The sequence below is a fragment of the Equus quagga genome, chromosome 1 (assembly GCF_021613505.1).
Source record: "Equus quagga isolate Etosha38 chromosome 1, UCLA_HA_Equagga_1.0, whole genome shotgun sequence".
Classification (NCBI taxonomy): Eukaryota; Metazoa; Chordata; class Mammalia; order Perissodactyla; family Equidae; genus Equus; species Equus quagga.
This window is the reverse complement of record NC_060267.1, coordinates 148020396-148045497: the sequence shown is the minus strand read 5'-3', so window position 1 is coordinate 148045497 and position 25102 is coordinate 148020396. Positions and strand designations below refer to the sequence as shown.

At 39.5% G+C, this 25102-nt stretch overlaps 1 protein-coding gene across 3 annotated transcripts in view; it reads left to right on the top strand.

Annotated features, from left to right (window-relative positions):
- Positions 1-13498, top strand: part of ARPP21 (cAMP regulated phosphoprotein 21) — a 151633-nt gene extending 138135 nt beyond the window's left edge. For all 3 annotated transcript variants that reach the window (XM_046678733.1, XM_046678743.1, XM_046678726.1), the window contains exons 19-20: positions 11540-11688; positions 12854-13498. In XM_046678733.1, coding sequence (XP_046534689.1) covers positions 11540-11688; positions 12854-13111 — 407 coding nt within the window. In that variant the 3' untranslated portion in view covers positions 13112-13498. The remainder of the gene's footprint in view (positions 1-11539; positions 11689-12853) is intronic.
- The last annotated feature ends 11604 nt before the right edge of the window (positions 13499-25102 follow it).

Below are 25102 nucleotides of genomic sequence, written 5' to 3'. Positions count from 1 at the left end.
ATAGTGAGAATCCACACCTCTGCGATGCCAGCATGCAAACCTCCCTGGGTAAGGATGGCCCAGTAAAGCACTCTCTTAGTGGTACCTCTAAGAGTAGACTGGTGTCCTGCCAAGGCTAGAACTTGAGGCCTCTGCTGGGTTCTCTTAGACCCAGTGTGTTTGCATCTCTGATTACCCTGAAGACAGTTGGCCCTGAGGACTCCTTCTGCCTAAAGGTTTAGAGAGCTCCTCGGAGGCCTTGAAGGAATCCTCAGGCAACAAACGTGGGACTATCTTAAAATGCTCATGCTCCATTTGGGTGCTTATAAAGAGTTAACCTTGGCGAAATGTGAGGATTACCCTTGAATGCCTTGGGTTGAAGGGAAAAGTTAACAAGTGAATGATCTGAATCATTTCTTTTCCTACCCTGGAGCAAGCCATTAAAAAAATGAAACTGCTCTGTCATGGTGGAGACAGCCTGCCATAGAGAGATGATTGAAAGAGTCTTCAGGACAGACAATTTGTCCTTCAATTTCATTTTCACTTTGATTATTGTGAAATCGGATTTAAGTGTTGACCATAGCCTCCAATTCCAGCCAGCTGAAAAGATAAGCACATTTGTATTTGTATGGACAAGCCCAAAGACTTTTGATTGGAGTCTCAATCCAGATGAAAACAATGCTTTTAAATACGGGTTTCCCACATGGGGAGATTATTTCTTACTGTTGTTACCAAGGATAATCAATCAGTTGATTATGTAGTTGAACAGAAAGTATCTCTTTACTGCTGGTTGGAGTTGTAACGTCATCTGTTGCCCAGAGCCTTTACTTTGGCGTCATCTGTCGGGATATTGAGGAAGAGACGGAATAACAGAGAATCAGAAATCATGTTCCCCAAACTCTAACTATAAGAACTTTACAAACATTCATCCCCAAATTCTCCTTGAAATCTGTTGATTGTGGGTAGAATACACACATTTATGCCAAGCTCAGTTATGGGCTTTTTCTTTTGGTTTTGGTTTTGGTTTCTTTGAGCTATACATTATATAATCTAGAATCAGTCACTCACTCTTGGGTTGCAATGAAATGTAAACAAGTTGATTTTTTAACTTTTTTCTGGCATCTTGAAATTCAAAACTGATTGCTTATATCTACTTGTACCTTAAGGAAAAATCAGAATAAAATAAACCCTGAAAACATTAGCACTTTGCATTTGGCATATATATGTTCAAAGGATATGTGTCCATGATATGATAGAAAACATCTTACTGATGTTTATTTCAGTTTCTTCATGGAAATTTTATTTAATTGTTTACTTCAGTAGATAATATAGAACATGTCATTGTATCATTGAATCCTTTCAATTAATTTTGAATGGAGAGTTTGTGGGACCATGGGCTTCTCACTCGTCTCTAATCAAGGCTTCTTTCTGTTATTGCCATTTCATGTGGATTGAAAAACACTAATCATATTTATAAAATAAACAAGAGCCTCTTTCCTTCAGATTTTTGTCAGAAGTTATATTGGGTAGCTTCTGTTGCCTTCCCAAACTTATGTTATAGCTTTTTGTTGTGTCTTCTCATAAGCTCTCTGAGCTATCCTGTGTCATCAACGAAGTTGGCAGAGAGGAAAGACCCAGGACACTGTACTGCTGGATCAAATGAGGTATATAATAATGAAGAGGTGACGTTGAAAGCTATCAAATGGTCCAGAGAGAAAATGCAGACTCTCTGTCACTCAGTCCCAACCTTCTTGGTTGTATGCATCCCTTGATGTTTGATGTGCTATGAATCATGACAGGTTCATAGGTTTTCTTACCCTCTCTCAGATTTTTAATCTTTTCATCTTCATTTCCTTTTCCAAAATGTAAAAACCCTCATGTTTGGCTTATGTCAAAACAACAACAAAAATACAAAATCCTGTTGACCCTATGTTCCTCTCTAGCTCTCTGCTCAGTTCTCTGCCCAGGACATGGTCTCACTGTCAGCCTTCTCCATGGAATGCCTTTCCTTTTCCTTCCTATCTGGCTGCTTTACTCATCACTGTCTTGCTTTTGTCCCGATCATCAGCATATTTTTGAATTTAGGTTCTATTTCTTCCCTTTCTGAGTAGTTGTACAGCTCTAGTCATTGTCACGTCTCTTTCTTGAAACACTCCTCTCCCATCTCTCCCTTGACACCATTCTTTTCTGGTTCTTCTCTTAATTTTCCTACCACTCTTCATTCTCCTATTTAAGTTTCATTTCTCAGGCCAAGATTTGAATAATATTGTGCCTTAGGGCTCCATCTTGATTGTCTTCTCATCTGTACCCACTCATAAATATATTGTCCCCAAGAGCAACTATGTCCTGAATGACTTCCAGATCTGTACCTCTAAGATAGGCTGTTTGCTTAAACAGGCTGCCTGAGCTCCAGAACTCTTTTGCTCATTTGTTTACTAATCATCTCCATTTATGCTCATGTGCTACATAATGACGTTTCAGTCAACGATGGACCACATATACGACAGTGGTCTCATAAGATTAGTACCATATAGCCTAGGTGTGTTGTAAGCTATACCATCTGGGTTTGTATAAGTACACTCTATGATTGCACAAAGATAAAAACATCTAAGGACATATTTCTCAGAATGTATCCCCATTGTTAAGCAACACAGTAGTGTCCTTGTCCTTTTTGTATTACAGCTAAAGCTCTACAGTCTACTCCCTTACCCAAACCGGAACTTGGGATTTATTCCTGGGTTTTTCTTTTCGGTCATCCCCTCCATGCAGCTCATAGATGCCAGTCTCTGACAGTTCTCATCCTAAGTATCTCTCTGATGTGTCCCTTTTCTCCATCCTTACTATCTCTGCCTTAGTTCATGTCTTCATTGTCTCTGCCCTAGATTATTGCCGTGGCCTCCAGTAGATTCTCTACCTCTAGCTATGCAACCTCCAAGAGACTCCTGAAGAATCTTTATGAAATGGCTATCCAGCATTTTATTGTTCTGCTTATAAATCTTACATGGCACTCTAAATCTTTCAATATTAAGTTCCAATTTCATAAATGGCTTTTAAGGCCCTAGGATTTGTGCGCAGCTCCATTTCTATCCTCCTGCACTGCCTCTCCCCATTTCTAGCCTGCTGCTACCTCTAAATACTTAGAATCCTTGAACATATTTTTTGTATCTCTGGACTTTTCACATGCTGGTTCTTGTGTTTATACCTCCTTTGTCTTGATTATTCCCTCTTCCCCCACCCCGTTAGCAAACACCTGCTCATCTCTGAATACTAGGTTTGAAATGATCTCCTGGAAGCCCTCTGCTACATGCTTCTCATTTTTTCACTCACACCAGAAGTAAGTCTCCTCAGTGATCCTAGAGTCTGAGGCATGCTCCTATCCTAGTGCCATCCCAGTATTCTACAAGTTTCTGTTTGTGGCCTGTCTCTACCACTTGCATAATCTCTGCGAATGGTTCTTAGAGTCATTCTTACACCAAATGTCAAAGTACAAATAGTCAATAAGGTTTGAAAAGGAAGGATAAAAGGAATAAAACTTAAATGAACTGAAAATTTGATTGCTTGACATTTAATTTAGGTCAATGGTGTGCCACTGTGGTGAGCTATCTCGTTCTGACTCACAAGGGTAACTGTTAAAAAATCAGGAATTTTGCCAGCTAGTTGTTAAGCTGTTTGAAGCTTGAAATTGGCCATGGTGGGGATATTTACACCAGGGAAATCAACAAAAACTATAAATCAGGGCTTTTCTTTTTCAGAGTCAGTTTTCCAGTGGATGACTGACATTCACAATTATGGTATAGTCAATTAATCCATGCTCATGTCTGCCAAAGTTGTGATACCGGTAAAACTCCTAGAAGCCAGTTTCTGACAAGTCACATCCTACAGCTCTCTCCAATGTAGGTTTCTCTCCATTCCCACCACCCCTGCATGAGTTCATGTCTTGATTGTCTCTGCCCTAGACTAGTGCTGTTGCCTCCCAGTATACTGTACCAACAGAAAAATATTATTGTTAAATCTACCACTAGAATAATGTTTGGATAAGAACTCGGCCAGTCTGGAATTGAAGAAGATAGTTATCTTTACTTGGGAAAAATAATTCATAGTGCTCTTCTTTTTTGGTTTGTTTTTGTTTTGTGAGAAAGATTGGCCCTGAGCTAACATCTGTTGCTAATCTTCCTCTTTTTGCTTGAGGAGGATTGTGCCTGAGCTAACATCTGTGCCAAGCTTCCTCTATTTTATGTGGGATGCCACCACAGCATGGCTTGATAAGCAGTGCTAGGTCCACGCCCGGGACCCCAACATGTGAACTCCAGGCCGCTGAAGTGGAATGCGCCAAACTTAACCACTAGGCCACTGGGCTGGCCCCTATAGTGCTTTCTTTCATAAAGAGAGCACTTTTGATTCACCATTAGTTACCTATGAAGTAGTTTTTCCTGTTGTGATAGGTAGATTTCTACAGACTGAATCTGTGACCATGGCACTTATTTTCAAAATAGTTGGCCAGGGCTGGGTTACACCCTGTAGCTATGTGACAATGACAGTAATTTGATCACAATGGTGTTGACCCCATAACTTTTGACCTCATGATTATCCTGTTCTAACTAGCTGATCAACAGCAGTTCATCAATGAAAATATCCACCAGAGGGAATATTATTGTAGGGACAGTTATTAGAGCCATCTCCACCTTGACTTTGCCCCAAGCTTAGTCTGGGGAAAGAGCTCCTGATGTTTCCTCAGCAGCAGTTTGCTGCCACCCAGCCTGGCTTTAAGTACATCCATAATTAACACTGGTAGAGGTGCAGGAATGCAAGATTGCCACATTTTCTTCTAAGCCATGCAGCCTCATTAAGAAAGTAAAACGTTTGTGAGTCTTTCATGCAGCTTTTCTCCCTCTGGGTTGTTGAAGCTCTCTGGCTGTCAGCACAGCACTCTGGGCCAGGAAAGTTCAGAGAATTACTTCAATAATATGACAGCCTCTTCCATTTAAAATGGAATTCAATGCCGGCTCCCCTCAGAGGCATTCATTGAAATTCTGTGCATGATCCATTCCTCTAGTCATTTAACAATGTCTCTTATGTTTGCCCTGATTTAAAAAAAAAAAAGGAGAGAAAGAAAACTAGCTTTGTAGTTGTGATAACATGGATCAGGATGTTATAATTGCAGTGAAGAGGCCCCCGAGCTTGCAGTAATAGGATGGTTCATCTGATGTGTACTGCCATTAGAAAATGACCCATGCGTGGATGTTCTCAGGGGACAGTAAAGAGGCTTTTAAGAATTACACTCTGTGCAGTATGAAAGCTAATGAGCAAAAGAGCAAGAAGGAAGAAAAACTGCTGCTTCAGGAAGCATAGTTCCACTTAGGGCCTGACATAGCTTTCCTCAAATTCATTAGGATGGACTGGTCTTCATGGGGACGTGTACTGTAATACCTCCATTCCCAGACAGACTCCCCGCAGGTCATTCTGCATCATATTCCTAAGGAATTAGAACCACTGAATAATAAATGGTAAGGAAAAGAGAGGGAATGGATGCTGAGACTACCAATAAGGAAGGTGAAGGCAGGCATTTACACAAAGATGACAAAAGTCATGATGGGCTTCAACAGCAAACAAAATAAAGCAATTTCTTGTACTCCCCTTTTTGAATTTTTTGGACCATTTTATACTATTTCACTTTATATATAAGAACAGGACAGTACCTGATTATGATTTTCAGGCTAGATATTTTTATCCTATATCTTAATTTTTGACATGTTTGAAGATAAAAAAGAAGTGTCTTCCAATTCTGCTTTTTTGTTTTAAAAGTCCCACTAGGGTTTTAGCTCGCATAAATTAGGAGACGGGTTTAGAGGCAAAATGCTTCAAAAGATTCACATCTTGCTTTCAAAGTTGACTCCACTTGGCCTACATTGTCCACTTGGGATTTATCACCTGGGAGTTATCTTAGAGTAGGATGTTTGTAAAGGCCAGTAAAACCAGATGCCTTCCTGAGCGCCCAAGAACTCCTGGTTCTGGAAGACCTCAGTGTAAGTGGAACTGTTGGCGCTGTCTTCCACTTTACATGAGGGTAGGGTAGCAGGTAGAGGTCATCCATTGCCCCAAATTCACCTCTTTGAAGTGTAAGGTGTTAGTTCTTCTTTCAGGAAACCATAGAGATATTATGATATCATGCTGCATATCTGTTTTCCACACCCACGGCTACCTTGAGCACCAAGGTGCTGTCGGTAAATGAAGCTAGAAAGGTCTCTCTGTGTTAGAGACAATGCCCTAGTAACAAAGTAAAGCTTGGGAACAAATCCACAGTGTTCACAGAATTAAAAGGCATAATGATGTGTCTATAAACCCCGGAAGTACAGCCCTCTGCAAGTGGCCTGGAGATTTTGATCTCCAGGCCTTCGTCTGATATCCCAGGTCATTTTGTAAAGCCCCCGTGTGTCTTCTTTCACCTACCTATTTTTGTCCTTCAAATACTATGAATACTATTTTTGCCTCCAAAGGCCAAGTGACTTTCCTAGGGGTAACCAGGTGCCTAGAAGAGTCACATAACTGAATTGGTGTTACATTTAATGTAGAAAAGTTATTTTTACCTTATATTTTAAGATCACTTTGAGAAAACAATCCAAAGTAAATATACAGAGTCTTCAAAGATTGTGAGGCGAGCCATTATTTGAAATGGTCCTAGTACTTGAAAAGTGTAGCATCAGCTGATTAGAAACTAATGACATAAATGAAAATGTCCATTTGACTAACTTCCACTCCACTCCCACCTGACTGTCTGTCTGGTGTTCCATTATCTGAGTAATAAAACTTTAAAACTGTTTTTGAGTGGTATGAGTCGATTTTGACAGGGCAATTATGCTTTACTCTTGATTTTCTTTCTTTCTTTGACGCTAACAATATCTTGTTCAACAAACTGCATCAAAACTCTTGTCCTCTTTACTTAATGGCTTTAACTATTGAGAAAAGAATTACTGAAATAAGTGGACATTGAGTACTTGCCACGCTAAAGGAATTGGGTTAGGATATGAGAGTCGGAAGAACGTATAAGAAATAGTACTACAATGTAGTGAGCAGGAGCAAGGGTGCCAAAGTCAGAAAACCACAGCTTAAATTGCAGCCTTCCCTCCTACCAGGTGTGTGACCTTGACAAGTTCCTACGTCTCTCTTCTAAGTCATAGTTGTCTCTTTTGTAGAAAAAGTTTAATAACAGTGACTGCTTCCCAGGATTGTTACGACAATAAAGATAAAAGCACATAATTCACTATTTGGATTAAAGTTAAGTGACCAACAAATACAGCTAGTTAGCTATTTATATCCTCTTCAAAGAAGATGAAAATGTAGAGGAATCGATAGGAAGTCAAGACGCAGAACCAGGCAGATCTTGGAAAGTGGCACAATGCACAAACTGTAAAGTTCAGCAAAGGGAGAGGCGAGTCCTGGATCAGCATTTTTCTTCTTCATCTTCTTCACCAGCCATGCCACAGCTGAACTGCTATGATTCCGTCTTAAAACTTTGTACAGAGCAGAGTTTGAATTCATAATCAAACAGCTCACCAGTTCTTTAGGAACTCGGAGAAATATTTTATCCTGGTTCATCCAAGATAAGTGATTTTTATATTAAGCAGGTTATTAACTTTAATCATTGGAAAAGACATTCTACCATATTAAGAAGATTTTACTTAATAAATACAGCACAAAAATTCTACTATTTGGGCGGGTTGGGGGAGGTAGTGAGAACTGGTTAGCTTGTCAATTAATTTGTTCTGTAGATATTTGCCTTCTTAACTACTCGCTTCCCCACCTTAAACCTCCAAACCCAACAACAACAGCTAGGGCAACAAAAACCTGAAAATACAGGTTTCTCCTTTATCATTTCATTCATTTCCAAAACGTTGGATCTGTAACAAAGTATTCAAATAAGATTTAAATAATGTTAGTCACAATCACACCAATTGATAATCTCTAATCAATTTACACATTCTGATTTTTCGTAATTGTGCTACATCAGGAAAAATGTTTCCTTGACAGAATATTAATGGGTTATGCTCAAACTACAAATCGTATTCAATAACTGTTGTATTTTAGTAGAGACACTATTAAATTTTCAGATTTATAAGATCCAGACATTTTAAATCTTATAAATCTTCAGTCTTAGCAGAGTGCCTTCTTTTATTTGCTAGGAGGCATTTGTCCATTCCTAACTTTTTTATCTTCAGAAAATAAATGATGCATGTGACTTGAAAATCGAATTAATCTTGACTGAAAAAGAAATAATAAAAATAGCTAATGTTTTTATGATCTCCATAGCAAGCCTACAGGGCAGATACTGTTGCTGTTTCTGTTTTGTAAGATGCATTGTATCTTGCTAATCCTCAATAAATACGAAAAAACGATCATTTCACAGCTAAGAATTGACAAACTGGAACACATTTCTCATTTGAATAGACGAGATAAGCAGGTTGCTACTAGTGCTGCCATCTCTGCCTTTGGGTGTGTTGTGTTTCGGGCAGACACAGCTAGTTCATTCTTAGGTCACTGCTATCACATTTCTATTCATCTATTCCTGGACCAGAGCTCAGATTCACATTCCAAACAGCCTCCAGTCTGAAAGACCATTTTGATATCTACCTTCAGTGACATAATTTGAAGAAATGGGTACCTCCAATTAAACCATTCCAGGTGTAAATTTCTTGCCTGGACAGTGAATTGAGAAATGAATGAGATTCATGAATATAAATTGGGCTTTCCTTACACTTAAGTTTTCATTTTGAAATTGTAGACCGTTACTCGCTCCCCACATAAATCTTGATTTGCCTTAAGTGTGTTTACCGTGGGAACCCCAGTGCAGAGCTGGAAGACCATTGCTGTGCATAACTGAATATTAGAGTTCACAAATCATCGTCAGAGGAGGCCTGGGGAGGGAGACGCTGCAGTGTGACTGCCTCTGTGCTCTCAGCAAAGATGAATTGCGCTCTTCCAGGCTCTGCATCTTTATCGGGATGAGAAGACCCAACCTCCTCACTCTTTCTCTCCTTGAATATTATTTGATGTGTGCTTCCTCTTCCTTCCAAGACCTTTTGTTTTTTGTATGTCTTAATATCTCTGTTTTCATAAGACTTATATTCGCTTCTCTTCAATTTTGGGTTAGAACTGGTGTAATAAATGAATCTCTCAGAGGCCACCTCAATTTATTTTTGAACAGACTCTGTAAAAGAGTCATTTTGAAGATGACTCTGTTAAAGGATGGAAGGATTCAATAAGCAAATACATAAATAATCTTCATACACAAGGCCACTGCACCTCTCCTCCGCTCCTCCCCTCCTTCCTTTCCTCTCCTGTTTTTGTTTACTTAGTAGCTGTGTGTATTCTGCAAAAGGGCCATTGAGGCCAGCTGGGCTTTCAACATAGGACCAAATATAAGTCAGAATTTTAAAAGACATTTCTCTCATTTTCACCCTGTGCTTTGAATCTTCAGCCAGAAACAAGGATCTATGATATTTGCCATTACGTGAATTTGAGAGTGTGCTCCCATTGCCTACTCTTTGCTATAGAACTAAATGGTAAGGAAGACTTGGTCATAGGTTTTCTACAATCATACCAAGTTATTTTCTTGCATATATAATAATTCTTGCTACAAGGCATATGATGTGGCTAGAAATAATGTCCTCATGAAATAGTAAAATAGCAACAGAATTTTTCAGGGCAAATGGATATATGAATTAAGGGAGGAAATCTAGACAATGGGAAATAATAGAAGACAATTTTTTTGCCATTAATGTTAAAAGCAATTTCTCCCCCGTGCCTCTGCATATGAGGCATTTGGGAGGTGGTGAGGACCGTGACACGGCCTTCGTCACATTTCTTATTCCCATGTCTGATAGTTTTTCCCTGTTGTATAAACTATAAACACTTTAGCTATGCAGCCCTCTGAGCTGACGTTAGTCTTACACAGATCTGCAGAGCATATTAAAGGAAGGCTTTGACTGTGTACAGTGGACACAGTGTAGCTAGAAGGAAGGTGGTCAATACTCTTATATTCTTAACATGTAGTGTCTCTACAAGAACTTAAAATAACTCAAGTTAAAACCACTATGAAAATGAAGTCGGGTGAGTAATGTCAATGTAAAACAATGTGACACATAAAGAAGGTCAAAGGGTGACTTTGTAAATTACACCCTTGCTTCACACACCAATCTCAGGCACAGGTCAGGCCTCCCAACTTGGCTTTTCCCCTAGTTTGCTCTCTCATGAGTTCTAGACTGACTACACCTTGTTTCCATCTTGTTTTATGAATTGAACTGATCTCCTAACTCAGGGACTGTTTGCAAGCCATTTCCCCAATATTTCTAAGATGAGTGAAGATGTTTTTTGTATGGCAAAAGAGAGCTAAATATTGTCCTCTATAAAGACTATAATTTTACCTTTCTTCAATATAAAGTTTACTCTCACATGCACTCAACTAGAGAGTATTTGTTAACAATGCATATTGATTAGGAAGTTTTTTACCCTTTGTTTCAATTTTTAAAATCCTATTCTAAAACTTACAGTCTTTAAGAAAATCTATGATTTTAAAGATTCTATCTCAGAGAATTGTATCAAGACAGCAGTTCCACTTATTCTCAGATACTCCATATGGTTAGTACCAGGAGCTCTGAAAAGACCCTATTTTATAGCATGAAGTGAATCTGTTTCATTTTTCTACCACCATGTCATTTTCACCTAAGTCATAAATTTCTTCCCAACATTTATAAGAACAGTTCACAGCCTTCCTTTAAGAATGCATTTTAAACCATTTGTTGTGGTAAGAATTAAAATAATTAGAACAAATAAATTATGGTCTACTTAAAAAAGGAAGAAAAAAAAATCCAACTAACTGACGCATCCAGAAGAACACAAGCAGATAAATGTTTTAAATGCTGTATTCTGTATTATCTATTACATGTACATGGTCACCTATTGGAGTGTTTTCTCTTGGGAGTTAGTGGTGAAACAAGACATGCTATATTTTTCACTTTCTGTTGCCTTTTGTCTAAGGCAATGGATGTTGAATTAGGGTAGTGAATCATTTTGTTCACTAGGACATGGAAAATAGAATGCATCTGAAGGTAATAGGTCATTTGGTGATCTCTAGGTGAAATGAGGTTGTGCAGAAAGGTAAGAGAATAAGAAATAAGCTTGATAATCTGTGAATTCTCCAAACGTCATCAAACCAAAGCTAAAGACAAACATGAAAGGTATAATTTATAGCTATCAACTTGTGTCGATAGAGGTCTCTGTTTTTGTGTTGTGAAGAATTTACCATTGTCACAAGATGCTCATTGGGCTGTTCTGCATAAGGATGGAAATATCAGTGAATTTTTTGCAGTCATACTCTTGTCCACCCTTAGAAGCAAAAAATGCATTCTTAGGAAATAACGTTCTTGAGAGTGTTATCTGGATAACATTCGTGATATGGAAATTGAAATGTCTGAATCTTGCCTTGTGAGCAAGTGCTCTGACCCCATGAAATATCACTTGTGTTCTTCCTGGCACAACCAGTTCAAAAAGTGGTTTTTCTTTGCAGGTTACCAGCCGGTCTTGTCTGGTCAACAAGGGTTCCAAGGCCTACTGGGAGTGCAGCAGCCGCCTCAGAGTCAGAGCGTGATGAGCAACCAAACAGGAACTCCGGTGCAAAGCGTGATGGTCTCCTACCCAACCATGTCTTCTTATCAGGTGCACATCAGCAGCTTGGAAATTATGGGTCATAAAGTAGCACTTGCCAAAGTAGAGGCTATGGATATGTCCCTATGTCTGGTGGTTGGCTGGGTGGTAGGTGCTAGGCACAGCCATTGTTAATGGTTGACTTTGGATCAAGATTGTAATAGACAAGTAGAAAATGGGAACCGTAAGCTTCTATAACTACTATGACTTTTGAGTGCTCTGCCAGGGGTGGCCCCATAGAAACTTTTATTTGTGGAAGAAAATTCCTTAGTCTAAAGTTCTATTCACGAAGACCTTTGGGTATTCTATTGAAATTTTGCTTATTGAGAGAAAGCCCTCTTGACAAACTCCCATTCATTTTTGTACACACCCCAACTGTTTATTTTACCACAATTTTATGTTATAAGAGATTTTAAAATGGCATTTCAGATTCATTCAAACAGCATTTATGGGCCTAAAAATTGCATTTTTAGACTAAACCCATATCTGATATTTAAAACATTTTATGCACTCTTTTGTGATTTATATCCTGAAATACACTGGAAGCGGAAACAAAGGGTTAGTGAAATGCTTTCATCATTAAATTTGGCTGCACTGGGTACTTCTGGACCTAAAGAACTTATCCTCAGCCCTCCTACCCTGACAATCTGTATTCACATTGCATCAATTCCTATCTCCAGCTCCATATTAGAGGTTCCTTACACCTGCAGTTTGAGAGCCAGGTAGGTGGCTGGGACAAACGCCCCTTTTGCTATAGATGGGTCCAGGCCACTTTTTTGCATAAAACCAGAATGGGAGCTTCACTTTGCAAACTGAGAGAAATCCAGAGCAGGAGCTCCAGGCTGCAGTACCTGGAGGGTAACGAGACAGAAAGAGGGAAACTCAGAACTAACATGTTCGGAGTATTTATTGCCTGCCAGACATGTACCAAGCACTGTCCATAATCCCTGCAATCCTTTTAGTGGTAGTTTGAAGTATCATTATGCAAATTGTCTAGGGAATCAGAGAGGTTAAGTGACTTGCCCAATGTGAAACTGCTGATAAAAGTTAGAGCCGGGATTGGTGACATGTTAGATCTAACCCAAAAGCTTGAATGTTTTTCATGACACCACAGTAGCTCATTGCATGCCCCAGAATAACCTCGTCATGCAGGGTTCTCTCTTGTCTCTTCCTACAGGTGCCAATGACCCAGGGTTCTCAAGGACTGCCCCAGCAGTCTTACCAACAGCCAATCATACTACCTAACCAGGCAAGTCAAGGGTCACTCCCAGCCACTGGAATGCCTGTTTACTGTAATGTCACACCGCCGACCCCTCAGAACAACCTTAGGCTGATTGGCCCACACTGCCCCTCCAGCACTGTCCCCGTGATGTCAGCTAGCTGCAGGACAAACTGTGCGAGTATGAGCAACGCCGGGTGGCAGGTCAAATTCTGAGTGATCTGGCTGGAGTACATTTCTTCAGATATTACTCATGGCCTTTAAGGGAAGATGAGCAAGGTGGAAAACTGGCTGAGGACTTAAGTATTCACTCAACACTCAAATGATTGCTGCTGGTATTCTGTAAAAAAAAAAAAAAAGACTAATACACACATTAGCTGGTTAATGGTGCATATTTCTGTCATGTCTGCTAGGTATGCCTTTATAGCTTAGCTAGTGACATGAATTCATCAAGGTAAGATTTTCTCCTACCACTGAATACCACTGTGTAGATTATAATATCCCTAATTTGGATTCTTAGTTTTGTACTTTGTGTTGAGTTTGTGATGCGAAAAGTATTTAAAAATTATATACTGAAATCACATTGTACCAAAGCTGTAATGGAAAAGAAAAGAATTGATGAATGGAAGGAATAATTTATATACTCTATAGAGTTTTCTTTTTTTAATGGATATATACTGTATTGTAGTGTTTAATCAAAATAAAATTATTTGACCTTACAGAGGAAGGTCATGTTTTTACTACCAGTTTGGTTCACTCTCTCTTCAATGTGTGTTTGCTTATGTGTCACTGTTATCCTCTTTGAGCCTATTTCATGGACAATGCATGGAAAGGATGTTCCAGGCATTTTTTAAGTGAACTGGCATCACATTGGGAGATGTGGTAGACAAACCGTTAACCAATGCTACAGGCATCCTGGAAATAAGATGGCACCCATTTCATCCATTCATTGACTTCACATTTTTTAGATGTATACTTTGGTTTTAGTTTTAGATCTATTGAATGCATGTAGCTATCCTTCCCCAATTAGGAAAACCTGAATGTCTTGGTAATAGCAGCCCTATACCAAACCCGGTTCCACCTTCATTCAAGTTCCACCATCTACCTGGAAAATAAGATTTCTTTGTTTAGAGGAAAATCAGAAGAGGCATGGTCTAATTCCACCAATTATATTGGGTCATGCAATGTAAAGTGCCACTAGTATTGACAGTGAGTCAATACTCAAAGATGCTAATGTTTGTCCTAGTAACATAGAAGGAAGTAAAATATAGCAATAATTTGGTCACAAAGACTCAGAACACTGACAAAACATTTACAAGAAGCTTGTTCCTGTCCAATCTCCAAATGTTTAATCAATTGTGGATTCTGCAGGTAAGATTGGTTTATAAAAGCCTTTGAGAAACAATGACAGAAGTCTGAATAATAGCTGTGGTCCTTCTGAGAGATATTTAATGGGGGAATAAAGCCCCAGAGCTTCCCCCTTGCTACCACAGTACAAGGACTAATAGTTTTGTATTTTATATTCTCTGCCTAAAAATTGTTATTACCAAATAGAGGGATATGAAGAGTGTATCTGGATAATTCCCATTGTTTTTCATATTATCACATTATCTGTGTTATATTTTTCCATTTTCATGTTGTTTAGCTGGAGATGGAATTAAGCAACTGGTTAAAAACTCTAACAGATGACCATTTCTCAAGTTTATACCGTCGTTTTCTTTTTCCTTTAAAAAGGAAGTTTTACACATACTCTCGTTAGCTTCATTCCTTGTGAAGTCTGTCCCATTTCCACAGATCTCAGTCTATAGATTTCTTCACTGTAAATAATCCCTGACCTTGAAAAATGTTATAAAAACAGGATGTTGCATTTTTTTTTTATTGAGCCATTAAGCCCATAGGCTGAGTAGCTATTAAACCAATAACTGCGCTGAGAAGGAGCAATGTGTTTGCCTAATTAATTCTTTCCCCTAATGAAAGGAGGGGGCTGACCAACATAGATTCATTTTTGAAATATATTCTCCATTTAGCCCTCTGATCTTGGCAGTGGTCCCAAACTCAAGGATTTAAATACGAGTCTGAATGTTTATCTTCTTTTCATAGAATTCTGGGAAATTTTTCTCTTTTCTTTAATGATTCCTAGAATTACTGAGCCTTCTTTCCCATGGATTTGAAACATACAGCATGTTAGTAGTAAAGACAGGCCTTCTTTCTCTTTGGCCACTTCTCCAAATGTGCCACCCTCTCTCCTATTTAGACGTTTGACTTTCATTGCATAAATCCCTTTGGATACCATTTCGGGCTGAGCCTTCTTCTCTATTTTCACTAAATATTGACATCCAGCATTATGTTATTCTAAATCTTACAATATGTTTACTGACTTTTACATTAGAATATCTGAGATGGTCAGAAAGAGAGATAGTTTTGTTAGTGAAGCTTTTCCAGAATCAATTTATTGTCAGAACATTCCATTTTTTTATGTTGGTTAATAATTTTATCACAATCACATTTTGTAGTTACCTATTATTCAATTTGTAAGCTTACATAGAAATATATGGATACATATATATGTAAATATAAAGATATATAGATATAGTCATCTCTAATAATCTTCTATACCTCTGTGTGAGTATAAAACAGAACAAGAGTGACTTATGCTTTCATTTATTCAGCAAACTTTTAGTGCATCCTTGATTGTATCCTAATTATGTGGCACTATTCAAAATGAGTACAAATAAATTTAAAGCACTTAGATTTATTCTTGTAAGTTTTATCATACATTTGGTTATTCTGTGATCATTGGAACTTAATGTGCTAACTAGGTACCAATGAATTTCAGCCATAATTATTTTACTGTTTTACCGTAGTTCCGCAGGATGTGGGGTGGGATAGGAGAGTGTGTTATATAACATTATGGAAATGGAATTATGTAATTAGTTATAAGTATGGTTGGAGGATTTAGAACAAAGTTACAAATCATCATAACACAATAAGTGGGTACATTTGAGCCAGAGGAGCTTTACAAGAGAGATTTGAAGGGCAAAGCGAATACAATCGGGAAAGAAAGAATGCTGCTGCAGAAATGGCTTTTGAGATCGAATAAATGCATATTTAGACTCTGCTTCCACTTTTGCCAGCAGCTAGAGTGTGATGGGATGCTCTCATCCTCCCATCCTCCTGTTACCTGCATTCTGTACAAACAGGTACATTCTGTGGATAGAGGCGCAGGCCCACCCCTCCCCTGTGCCCTGGCACTTACCATCACAGGCAACTTCATCACTCACAGACCAAAAAGAAAGGATTGTAAATACCTCACCCTAAGGGTGGAGTTAAAATAAATCATTTGGATTTTGCATCCAAGCAATTTATTAGAATATTATCTATAATATTAGTATTAGATATAATAGTATCTATAATATTTTCCGTGGAAGACTGTTTCTTTGGGCTACTTATAGACGTTATTTGAGAAAGACTCTTCCAAGGACAATTATGATTGGGAGACAAAGTTACTGAATGTTAAGCAATCTTTTTAAAAGCTATCTGATTTCTGGAAACCTTTAATATATCACTTAATATTGTGAATTTCCATGAGGGAGGCATAATTTGCATAATTTCTCAAACTTATTTGAACACAATATCCTTTTTTCACAGAATACTATATCAAAAAGACTAATATTATGAGGAACATATATTTGTTAAAAGTTATATTAGAAAGTCCTGAAATAAGAATACTAATATAGTTCTTCTATTTCTGTAGAAACTATGTTACATATCAACATATAACATCACAATACTACTTCCAACCGTGACAGCTTTTGGTAACTACTCTAATATTTCCTCCATGAATGTGTGAGCCTGGGAGGTAATGACACAGCGCCAATTTTTCTGGCCTTTTTGTTTTGAATTCTTAATCTTGAAGGATGTGATATTTATATCTAAAATTATAGCAACAGCCATATAGATATATATATACAGTTACCTCTAATGATCCTTTAACTGCTACGTGAGTGTAAAAGAGAACAAGAGTGATTTATGCATTCATTTAATCAACAAGCTTTTATTACATGCTTACTAATTTCAAGACCTTGTGCCATGGTCTATGGAGCCCCTGCCTTTAGGAAGTTTATGAGTTTTCAGAATAAATTATACCAGATAAATAACTAAAAATATAGGAAGTTAGTCATGTGAAAAATACATGTAAAAATAGAGTTTTGGAGAAGGAACAGATGGCTGCTGGCTGCTGGCTGCTGGCTGTGGCTTTTGCCCTGGGCTACGTTGGATAGGTGGAATGTGGGCGTGGAGACAGGGTGGGTGAGTCACAGCTCCAGCCAAGAGAAGCGCTGCAAAGAGAAAGAAAGAACCACAGGAAAATAGCAACGTTATAATTCGAGTTGGTTACAGTAGGAGGTGACTAGATAGAAGGAGGGGACAGGAGGAGTATTTGGAAATTCATGGTGGGTCTGGCTGGCATGACCTCAAAACCCAAGCAAAGAGTTAGTAGGCAACTAGGGCCTTCTGACAATTTTTGAATGAAAGGTAATGTGATCTCAGCCATGGTTCATAAAGAAACATGGGCCTCAAAAGGTAGGATGAATTAGACTTGAAAAGGCTCTTCATTGAGAAACTGGAGGTGAACACAATAGTTAAGGTTTGGCACTGAACCATGGCTACCATTAGTATTGTTGGTATAAATCAGAAATGAGTTCCAGCTCTTCACTCTTAATACTTAGCAATTCTATTGCACGCACAGCAAAGCTTTAGTGGTATATATCTTATTTTTTGCTCTTGGACAGAAACTTCTGAATGTCAATGCCCTGTCTTTAGCTGCACTGAAAGGCACAGTTACTATAACTCGTCAGAATAAAACAAATGAAGACTGAGCTGAAACTGCAGACAGCATGGGAGGGCTGCCAAGTCTCCATTACAATGTATTCAGTATTGATACACAATATGCAATGAAATCTGATTGTCAGCTTCCTATTTCCCCTTGTTTAAAAAAATCGATAGAACGCTTATTCATTATAGCTCAGAAAAAAATTTTTGTTTTCTGTACCGTTATGGATGCCACTTCTACACAAGACCAGAAATCTTTGCTTCTTCCCATGTTATATTGCCCAAAACTCTCTTTAGTAGGAAAGTTGTTCTCTTTTGGGCTTTGAGATTATTTTCCAGTAGTTCTCAGCTTTAGTGTTTGTTTCAAGTTCAAATCTTTATCACTTGCTTTCTATGGGGCTTTGCAACCTTCAATCTTCTCTACAAAAAGATTTGCCACGATTATGTGTCATCAGTGGCAAGAGCTTCTTACTCTTTGAGCTGGGTTCTCTGCTGCTCCCGGCTTTGTGTGCACAGTGGGGGAGAAAGGCATCCGATACTTTTTGTTTTTTGTAGAGGAAAATCATTTCCTGATTGATGTCCTAACAGAGATCTGATTCCTCTACTGGGCATGAGGCTGCATTCTCTAAGACAATATTAACCATCTCCCTGACTGCAGAAGCTCAATGAATGCTTTGATGTTCGTGTTCATTATTTGATTTGTTTTGTTTTACTGCTTTACTCCATTTTGATCTCTCTGTTGGCGTAGAAGGAGAGGGACGAGGTCAGATATTGAGCAAACAGGAGAAGACATAAATCTGAATAGAGGTGAAGCCTGAAACTGGATTTGATGGACCGTCAAGAAACAAATCCAACAGGCATATCATGATGATGCATCTGCAGATGATGCATAGGTCCAGACAGATTCGGCTGGATAGTATCCTGTTGGAGGAGAGTCGTTTTCTGAACGCTCAAGGCCTCACTCCTACAGTGTCTGATATATACAGGAGATGGGGGGAGGGGCATGTGCGGGGGTTGGGGAGAGGGAGCAGGTAAAGCAAGGAAATATACAGGACCTGGAATTCAAATTAGGGCAGCTTATTGTGAAGTTTTGAATCAGTTTGTTGCTAAAAGATCCAGCACCCCCCATAAGAATGGCCCAAGAAAATAGATATGGCTAAATGTGGGGGCAACTTAGGGCTATATTTCTTCCTGTGTACTCCAAAAGTTTTTACTGTGTTAATGGCTTTGAAACCATCAATGTTTGCATTGTCATCATGGTTATCATAAGACTCCCCACCTTCCTGCAGTTCTATTTCTTTTGCATATGGAGTTTGCAGCTGATTCTCCCAGGTTCTTGAGCAAGTAGGTCAGTAGGAACTTCTGTCTGTGCAAATGTGTTCTCCCCTTGTGTGTAAAATACCCCGGCTAACACGGGGTTCACATTTCCTTAAGGAAATATGAGTATGCTTACCTTTCCATTATAGGGACATTGGAAGAAATGCCACTTGTGTAGTGCAGCCTGGCTTCTTTGCATCAGTCCCATAAACTGTTTCTAAGCTCATGAAAAACTTAGAAGCAGGAAAATCACCTGTTTTTTCAAGAAACAGGACAATTACCTGTCTTTTCAAGTGTCTTAAATTTTTGGTCTACAAGAATGAGGCCACGTTTTCAAATGAAATGTGTGAGCCAATTTCACCCTTTGCAAAAGAGAGAGGAGTTCCTTAAGGTGCTTAATAGTAATGTAATAGAGAGCAATGGCCTGAGACCGAAAAAAGAAGCAATTTAAATTGGACATTAAGAAAATTTCACTTGAAGCAAGGGCAATTATACATTGAAATAATTTCCTAAGGGAGAAACAGTGAGATGCCATTAAGCAGAGTTGTTTAAAAGAGAGTAGATAAAAACACTTGCAGCCGAATCTGCTGGAAGATCATTTTATGATTTATTGCTTCACTGTGCCTCTGTGTCATCCTCACTGGAGATTTACCAGGCTCAGTTAGCTTACTTTACATCAGGGGAGGATCCGCACGGTTCCAGAGAACTAGAATGTCTGTATTCTATTTTTCTTTATGCAAAAATACAAAGCTGTAAGTGGAATACTGGTGACAGAGGCGAGGAGAACACAGGTGGCTCCGGTTGCTCAAAATCTACTCTGTGTCACACAGTGTCCTAGGATGTTTTTTGACATACACGTGAACACACATATGTACCTGTATCTATTATCTATCAATATATCTGTGTCTATGTATCCATCTAATCTTATTTAAACCTTCAAGGCAATTAATTGATTGATTTGTTCAAATTGGTGGCTGTTAATCAGTGGGTATTACTGGGCATGAGGACACATGACATGATTATTTGATCACAACAACATATTGCTGTACCTGCAGTGTGGGATATAAAAACCATCCTTTACCCGATGTCAGAAGTCTTGAGTCTGAATCCCACCAACTCCTCCCACCCTGCTCCCTCCCCGCGACACACACAGGGATTTGTGCCAGTCCCTTAACCTCACACAGTTTCACATTTTACACTTGTAAATAGAAATGTAAAGTGCCATATTGGCTGAACAGTATTCACTTATAGAGGTTAAACCAATTTTTTAGTGCATGGTTGTGTATGATTCTAAATGAACAACAGGCTGCCACATGGACCTAAAAATTTCCCTGAAATTCTCACTATTACGGTCCTTTCAGGAAACCTATGCATTTTTAGTGGATATTTTAAATTTTCTCTTATGCTGTCTTATAGTGACTTCCAAGAGGAATCCATCATTGGAGTCTTGTTTTCTAATCTTAATGTCCCCTAACTCATTCAAGAAAAGGGGCATGTCACACCCTCACTCAGCCTCCATTGGTCTTCCCTGTATCTACACCATGACTAATGTTTGTTTATATGGGGTGTTCCAACCTGGGATGATTCAAAGGTACAGTGTTTGTATCCAGCCTTATTTAACATGTATGTGCAAGCCCCACACTATTGGTAGGGATGGACACACACTGCGGCTCCAGCTGCCTGAGTGTGGGTTCATGTGGAACGAGCAAGTCAGCAGGACAGAGGACCCAGAAATGCCTCCAGGCATTCAGAACATTCACAGTTCTTTTTTCTCCTTGTCCTCAAATTCTGTATTGGTTTCCTATGGCTGCTATAACAAAATGCCACAAACTGGGTGGCCTAAAACAACAAAAGTATATTCTCTCACAGTTTTGGAGGCTAGAAGTCCAAAATCAAGGTGTTGGTAGGATCACGTTGCCTCCAAAGCTTCTTGGACACTTGTCATAGTGGGTTAGGGTCCACTCAGATAACCTCATCTCAACCTGATCACATCTACAAAGATCCTATTTCCAAATAAGGTCACATTCCAGGTACTGGGGATTAGCACTTCAACATACCTTTCTAGGGGAACACAATTCAGCCTATAAGCACTCCAATCCTACAGGTCTAAACCTGTTGCCAATCCTCAGGCTGTGCTGTCTGCTGCAGTCCTTCGCCAGTCCTGCTACGGTTGGTTGTGTTTGTAAAACACAATCAGGCTTTGGATAAAGAAGATCAAATTTCAAGTACTCGTATATAATATATGGGTGACATTGGACAAGCCTCCATTTCCTCAAGCATTTCTTCTTCTGGACACTTTTCCTTTGGCTTCTCGATGCCCTAATAAGACAGAGTAGGGTTCCTCTCTCCATGCTATTGTCATTATGTTTCACATAACTGCACTGAAACCCCCTCTTCCTACCTTTGGGGTCCATCTTCTCCCCTTACACAAATTATTTAATCATTGAATCTTTATTAATCTCCAAAATGGAAACCATGAATTCTACTTCACTTGATCACTTTAAGGACAAAGTGAGACTTCAGATAGGAAGTTCTAAGTGTCTATCACTGCAGGAAACTCTATCCAAGTGTCTCTCACAGCACTTCCATTGTGGTGCCATGTTCCTGGCTGCTCTGATCACTTGTGAGGTTTGGGAGATTTGCGTCCAATAAGGGAAGTGAGTGATTGAGAATAGGATTTCAGGATTTCATTTGTTTAGAAAGATCTACCAGTGGCTCTGTTGATCAGTAGGATTTGGATTCGATGACCTTTGAGATGCCTGACAGATCTCAGGGATGCGTCTGACCTATGTAGACCATGTCTAGGTCATGATATTAAGAGAGAAGTCCATCTAGGTTATTTAGGACTATGAGAATGTTTAGGGTAATTCTCTGACTGTGAAAAAGGAATTACTCAAGGTTACGGGGCTTGCCCTCTTTTAGAAAGCACAAAGCTTTCAAGGACAGATAGAATTTAGGGGGATTTGCAAAAACCTAGTCCTCCTTTGTAGAGTTTATTAAAAAAAATAACATTTCCGAAATAACTTTTTTTAGAGCAATTACCTTTAGACTTCTGCTCCTCCACTCTTGCCTTTTTGGTGGTAGATGTTGCCTATTTTATTCCAAGGGACACCATCCTCTATTAATCATCTCCACAACACTCAGGGTCAAACCTTTGGGGATGGCTCTCCAAATTTACCTATCATTGCAGTAACTGTAGCCCCTAGTTTATGGTGGCTAAGCATAACCACCTGACACTTATCACTATGGGGTTCATCATTCTTATGGATATTAGTGTGCCCAGCTCTGTGAGCACGTCTCCCACCATCTGCCTGATCTTCAGAGGAGGCCACCACTGATCTTCTTAGTGATGCTGGTGTCAATTCTCACCAGCGCATCTCTGATGATCTTCATGACTTGTGTGTCCTCTGAGCCTGCCTACGAAACATAAACTTCTAGTGGGTCTTCTGACCTTTCAAAATATATCCATCCCAGCAAGCCCACTTCCCTGACCCTCATATTCCTCCCTCCATCACCTGTCAGGAAAGTTTGGGCTTTTCTCCTTCTCCCAGTGCTGGCCATCACTTTCTTCAGGACTCCAAGAGCCAGTCTAACACAGTTTGCCCCATCCCCGGGGGCCCTTGCCAGAATGTTAAATCCCATGTCCTGAGAAACTGTTATATTCTAGCTCCCATGATCAAGCACTCTCAAAGTCTGACCTCTGGAATATTCCTCTGAGTCCTGCTGGTACATGTTCTTTAAGTATTTCTGTTCCTTCTTTGATTAATCTCTTTCCTCTCTTATCAGGCCCAGCAATAGGCCAGTCATTTTATGCAGGGATTTGACACTAGTCACCAGCCTACCAGCCAGGAGAGGAAGAGAGGGCATCTGCTGAGGGGGAGAAGGGCTTCCACAGTGTCTTCCAGCACAACACAGGGGAAGTGCCACCTCTGTGATCTCTGAGGGTTCAGAGGGACCTGGAGAACCAACATCCCTTAGGCCATCTATCAAGATGCCCTGTTCCATGTTTCAGGGTCTCTAGTTTTCTCAACCAGGGCCAACTTTAACATTACAGATCTTCCCACCTGAGTATTTAAAGTCTCTGGAGCTCTGAAATTCTACTAGATCTTATGTTTACTGTCTGCTGCTCAGCTGTGTCCCCTCTTCCACGGCAGGAGGTAGAAGCCTCTTTGTAAGCTCCCAATGAGACCCTCTGGTTCTCACCCTGAAGACTTTACCTGTTTGCTAATGGTCTTTGGTTCTTTATTAGCTCTCTGCAGAGTGTCAATACAACTTAGCAATAACCTTAACCACCACTCCACTGCCTTTGTGGGCATTGCTCTCCTCTCACCTTTCGTATGCCCGAATCATCATACCTACAAGGGTATTTTCCTCCACAAAGATGCTTTTCCCCATCACTGCCAGTGCAATATTTAGCAAATGAACTGTGTGTCAGCGACTCAGGATGGTATCTTCTTTACCAGTCCATGAACCCCATCTTACTGCCCATTATCTTATACCATTCTTCGCATCACTTATGTTAGTTCGAGTCCTCTGAAAAGCAGATGCCAAGATGGAATTCGACCTTTTAGAGATTAAGGAGGAAAATTTGGTAAGTAAAAATGTGTAGGGAACTGGAGGAGGCCCTAAAGTCATCTGACCATGATGCAATTCTGACCTCTGAGAGGAGAGAGGGAAGGAGAAAAAAGGCTGGGTAGGAAAAGTCTTAGAATTCTGGGCAATTCAAGAAAGTTTCCTCAAGATCTACAGGGAGTCCTCAAGTCAAAGTCTCTCGTAGAGGAGCCCCACATCTCTCAGGAATGAGCCTGCCATGGCATCTTTGCTGAGCTCAGTCACTGTTCAGGCAGCATGGTTGACAGTTGGCCTTGGTGTGAAGACAGCGACAGTTTTCAGAGCATAGCAGCTGGGGTCCTCAATCAACCTCGTTCCTCATACTCAGAGATCTGAGAGGCACATTCCCACAGCTGCCACTTCCTCTTGAGGATTCAGGCTTCTGTATGGTCTGAAAGTCCACTGCATTCAGTCAATGGATGAGAAGGGTGAGAAGCGACACACATCTCTCTGCCCACATTGGTGAGAATCAATCACATGGATGCACTTCACTGAAAGAAGAGTCTGAGAAATGTGTTCCTGGTTAGGGGGCCACTTAGAAGCAAGGAGTCTGTACACAAGCCTTTGGTGGATAGTGGGTCCTTCGTGCCACTTAGAATAAATTAAAGTGAGTGAAAGACTAATAAAAATGTAATTATTCTAATAGGATTGATGATTTAAAAAAAGAGAAAGGAAAAGTAAACAATATTAGAAAGGAAAAATGGGGTATAACTACAAATATGGTATAAATCAAAAATAAATGTAGGGGGCCGGCTCTGTGGCCGAGTGATTAAGTTCGCGTACTGCACTGCAGGGGCCCAGGGTTTGGATCCTGGGCGCGGACATGGCACCGCTTATCAGGCCACGTAGAGGCGGCGTCCCACATCCCACAACTAGATGGACCTGCAACTAAGATATACAGCTGTGTACAGGGGGGGTTTGGGGAGGTAAAGCAGAAAAAAAAAAAAAAAAAAAGATTGGCAACAGTTGCTAGCCCAGGTGCCAATCCTTAAAAAAAAAAAAGGAAGATTGGCAACAGTTGTTAGCCCGGGTGCCAATCTTTAGGAAAAGAAATAAATAAATAAATGTCAATACTCTGAACAATTATATGCCAATAAATGTGAAAAATAGATAAATCATGGGTAAAATATTGATTATCAAAAATGCTGAAAAATAAATGTAAAACCTGAATAACAGTTAAAAAATAAAAATAATTTATAGCTAAAAATATTCCAATCCCTAAACACCAGTCTCAGAAATTTTCCTAGGTGAGTCCCACTAAGCAATCTTATATACATTCTTCTGGAGGTCTTTATTAAAAAGCCATCCCCAAAACAGTGTATGAGTCTCCTAAAACCATGAAATTAAAAAAAACAACAACAACAAGGAGAGAATAAGACAGTTAAATTATAGGCCAAACTCACTCATGAAAATAGATGCAAAAATTCAAAATAAAATATTAACAAATAC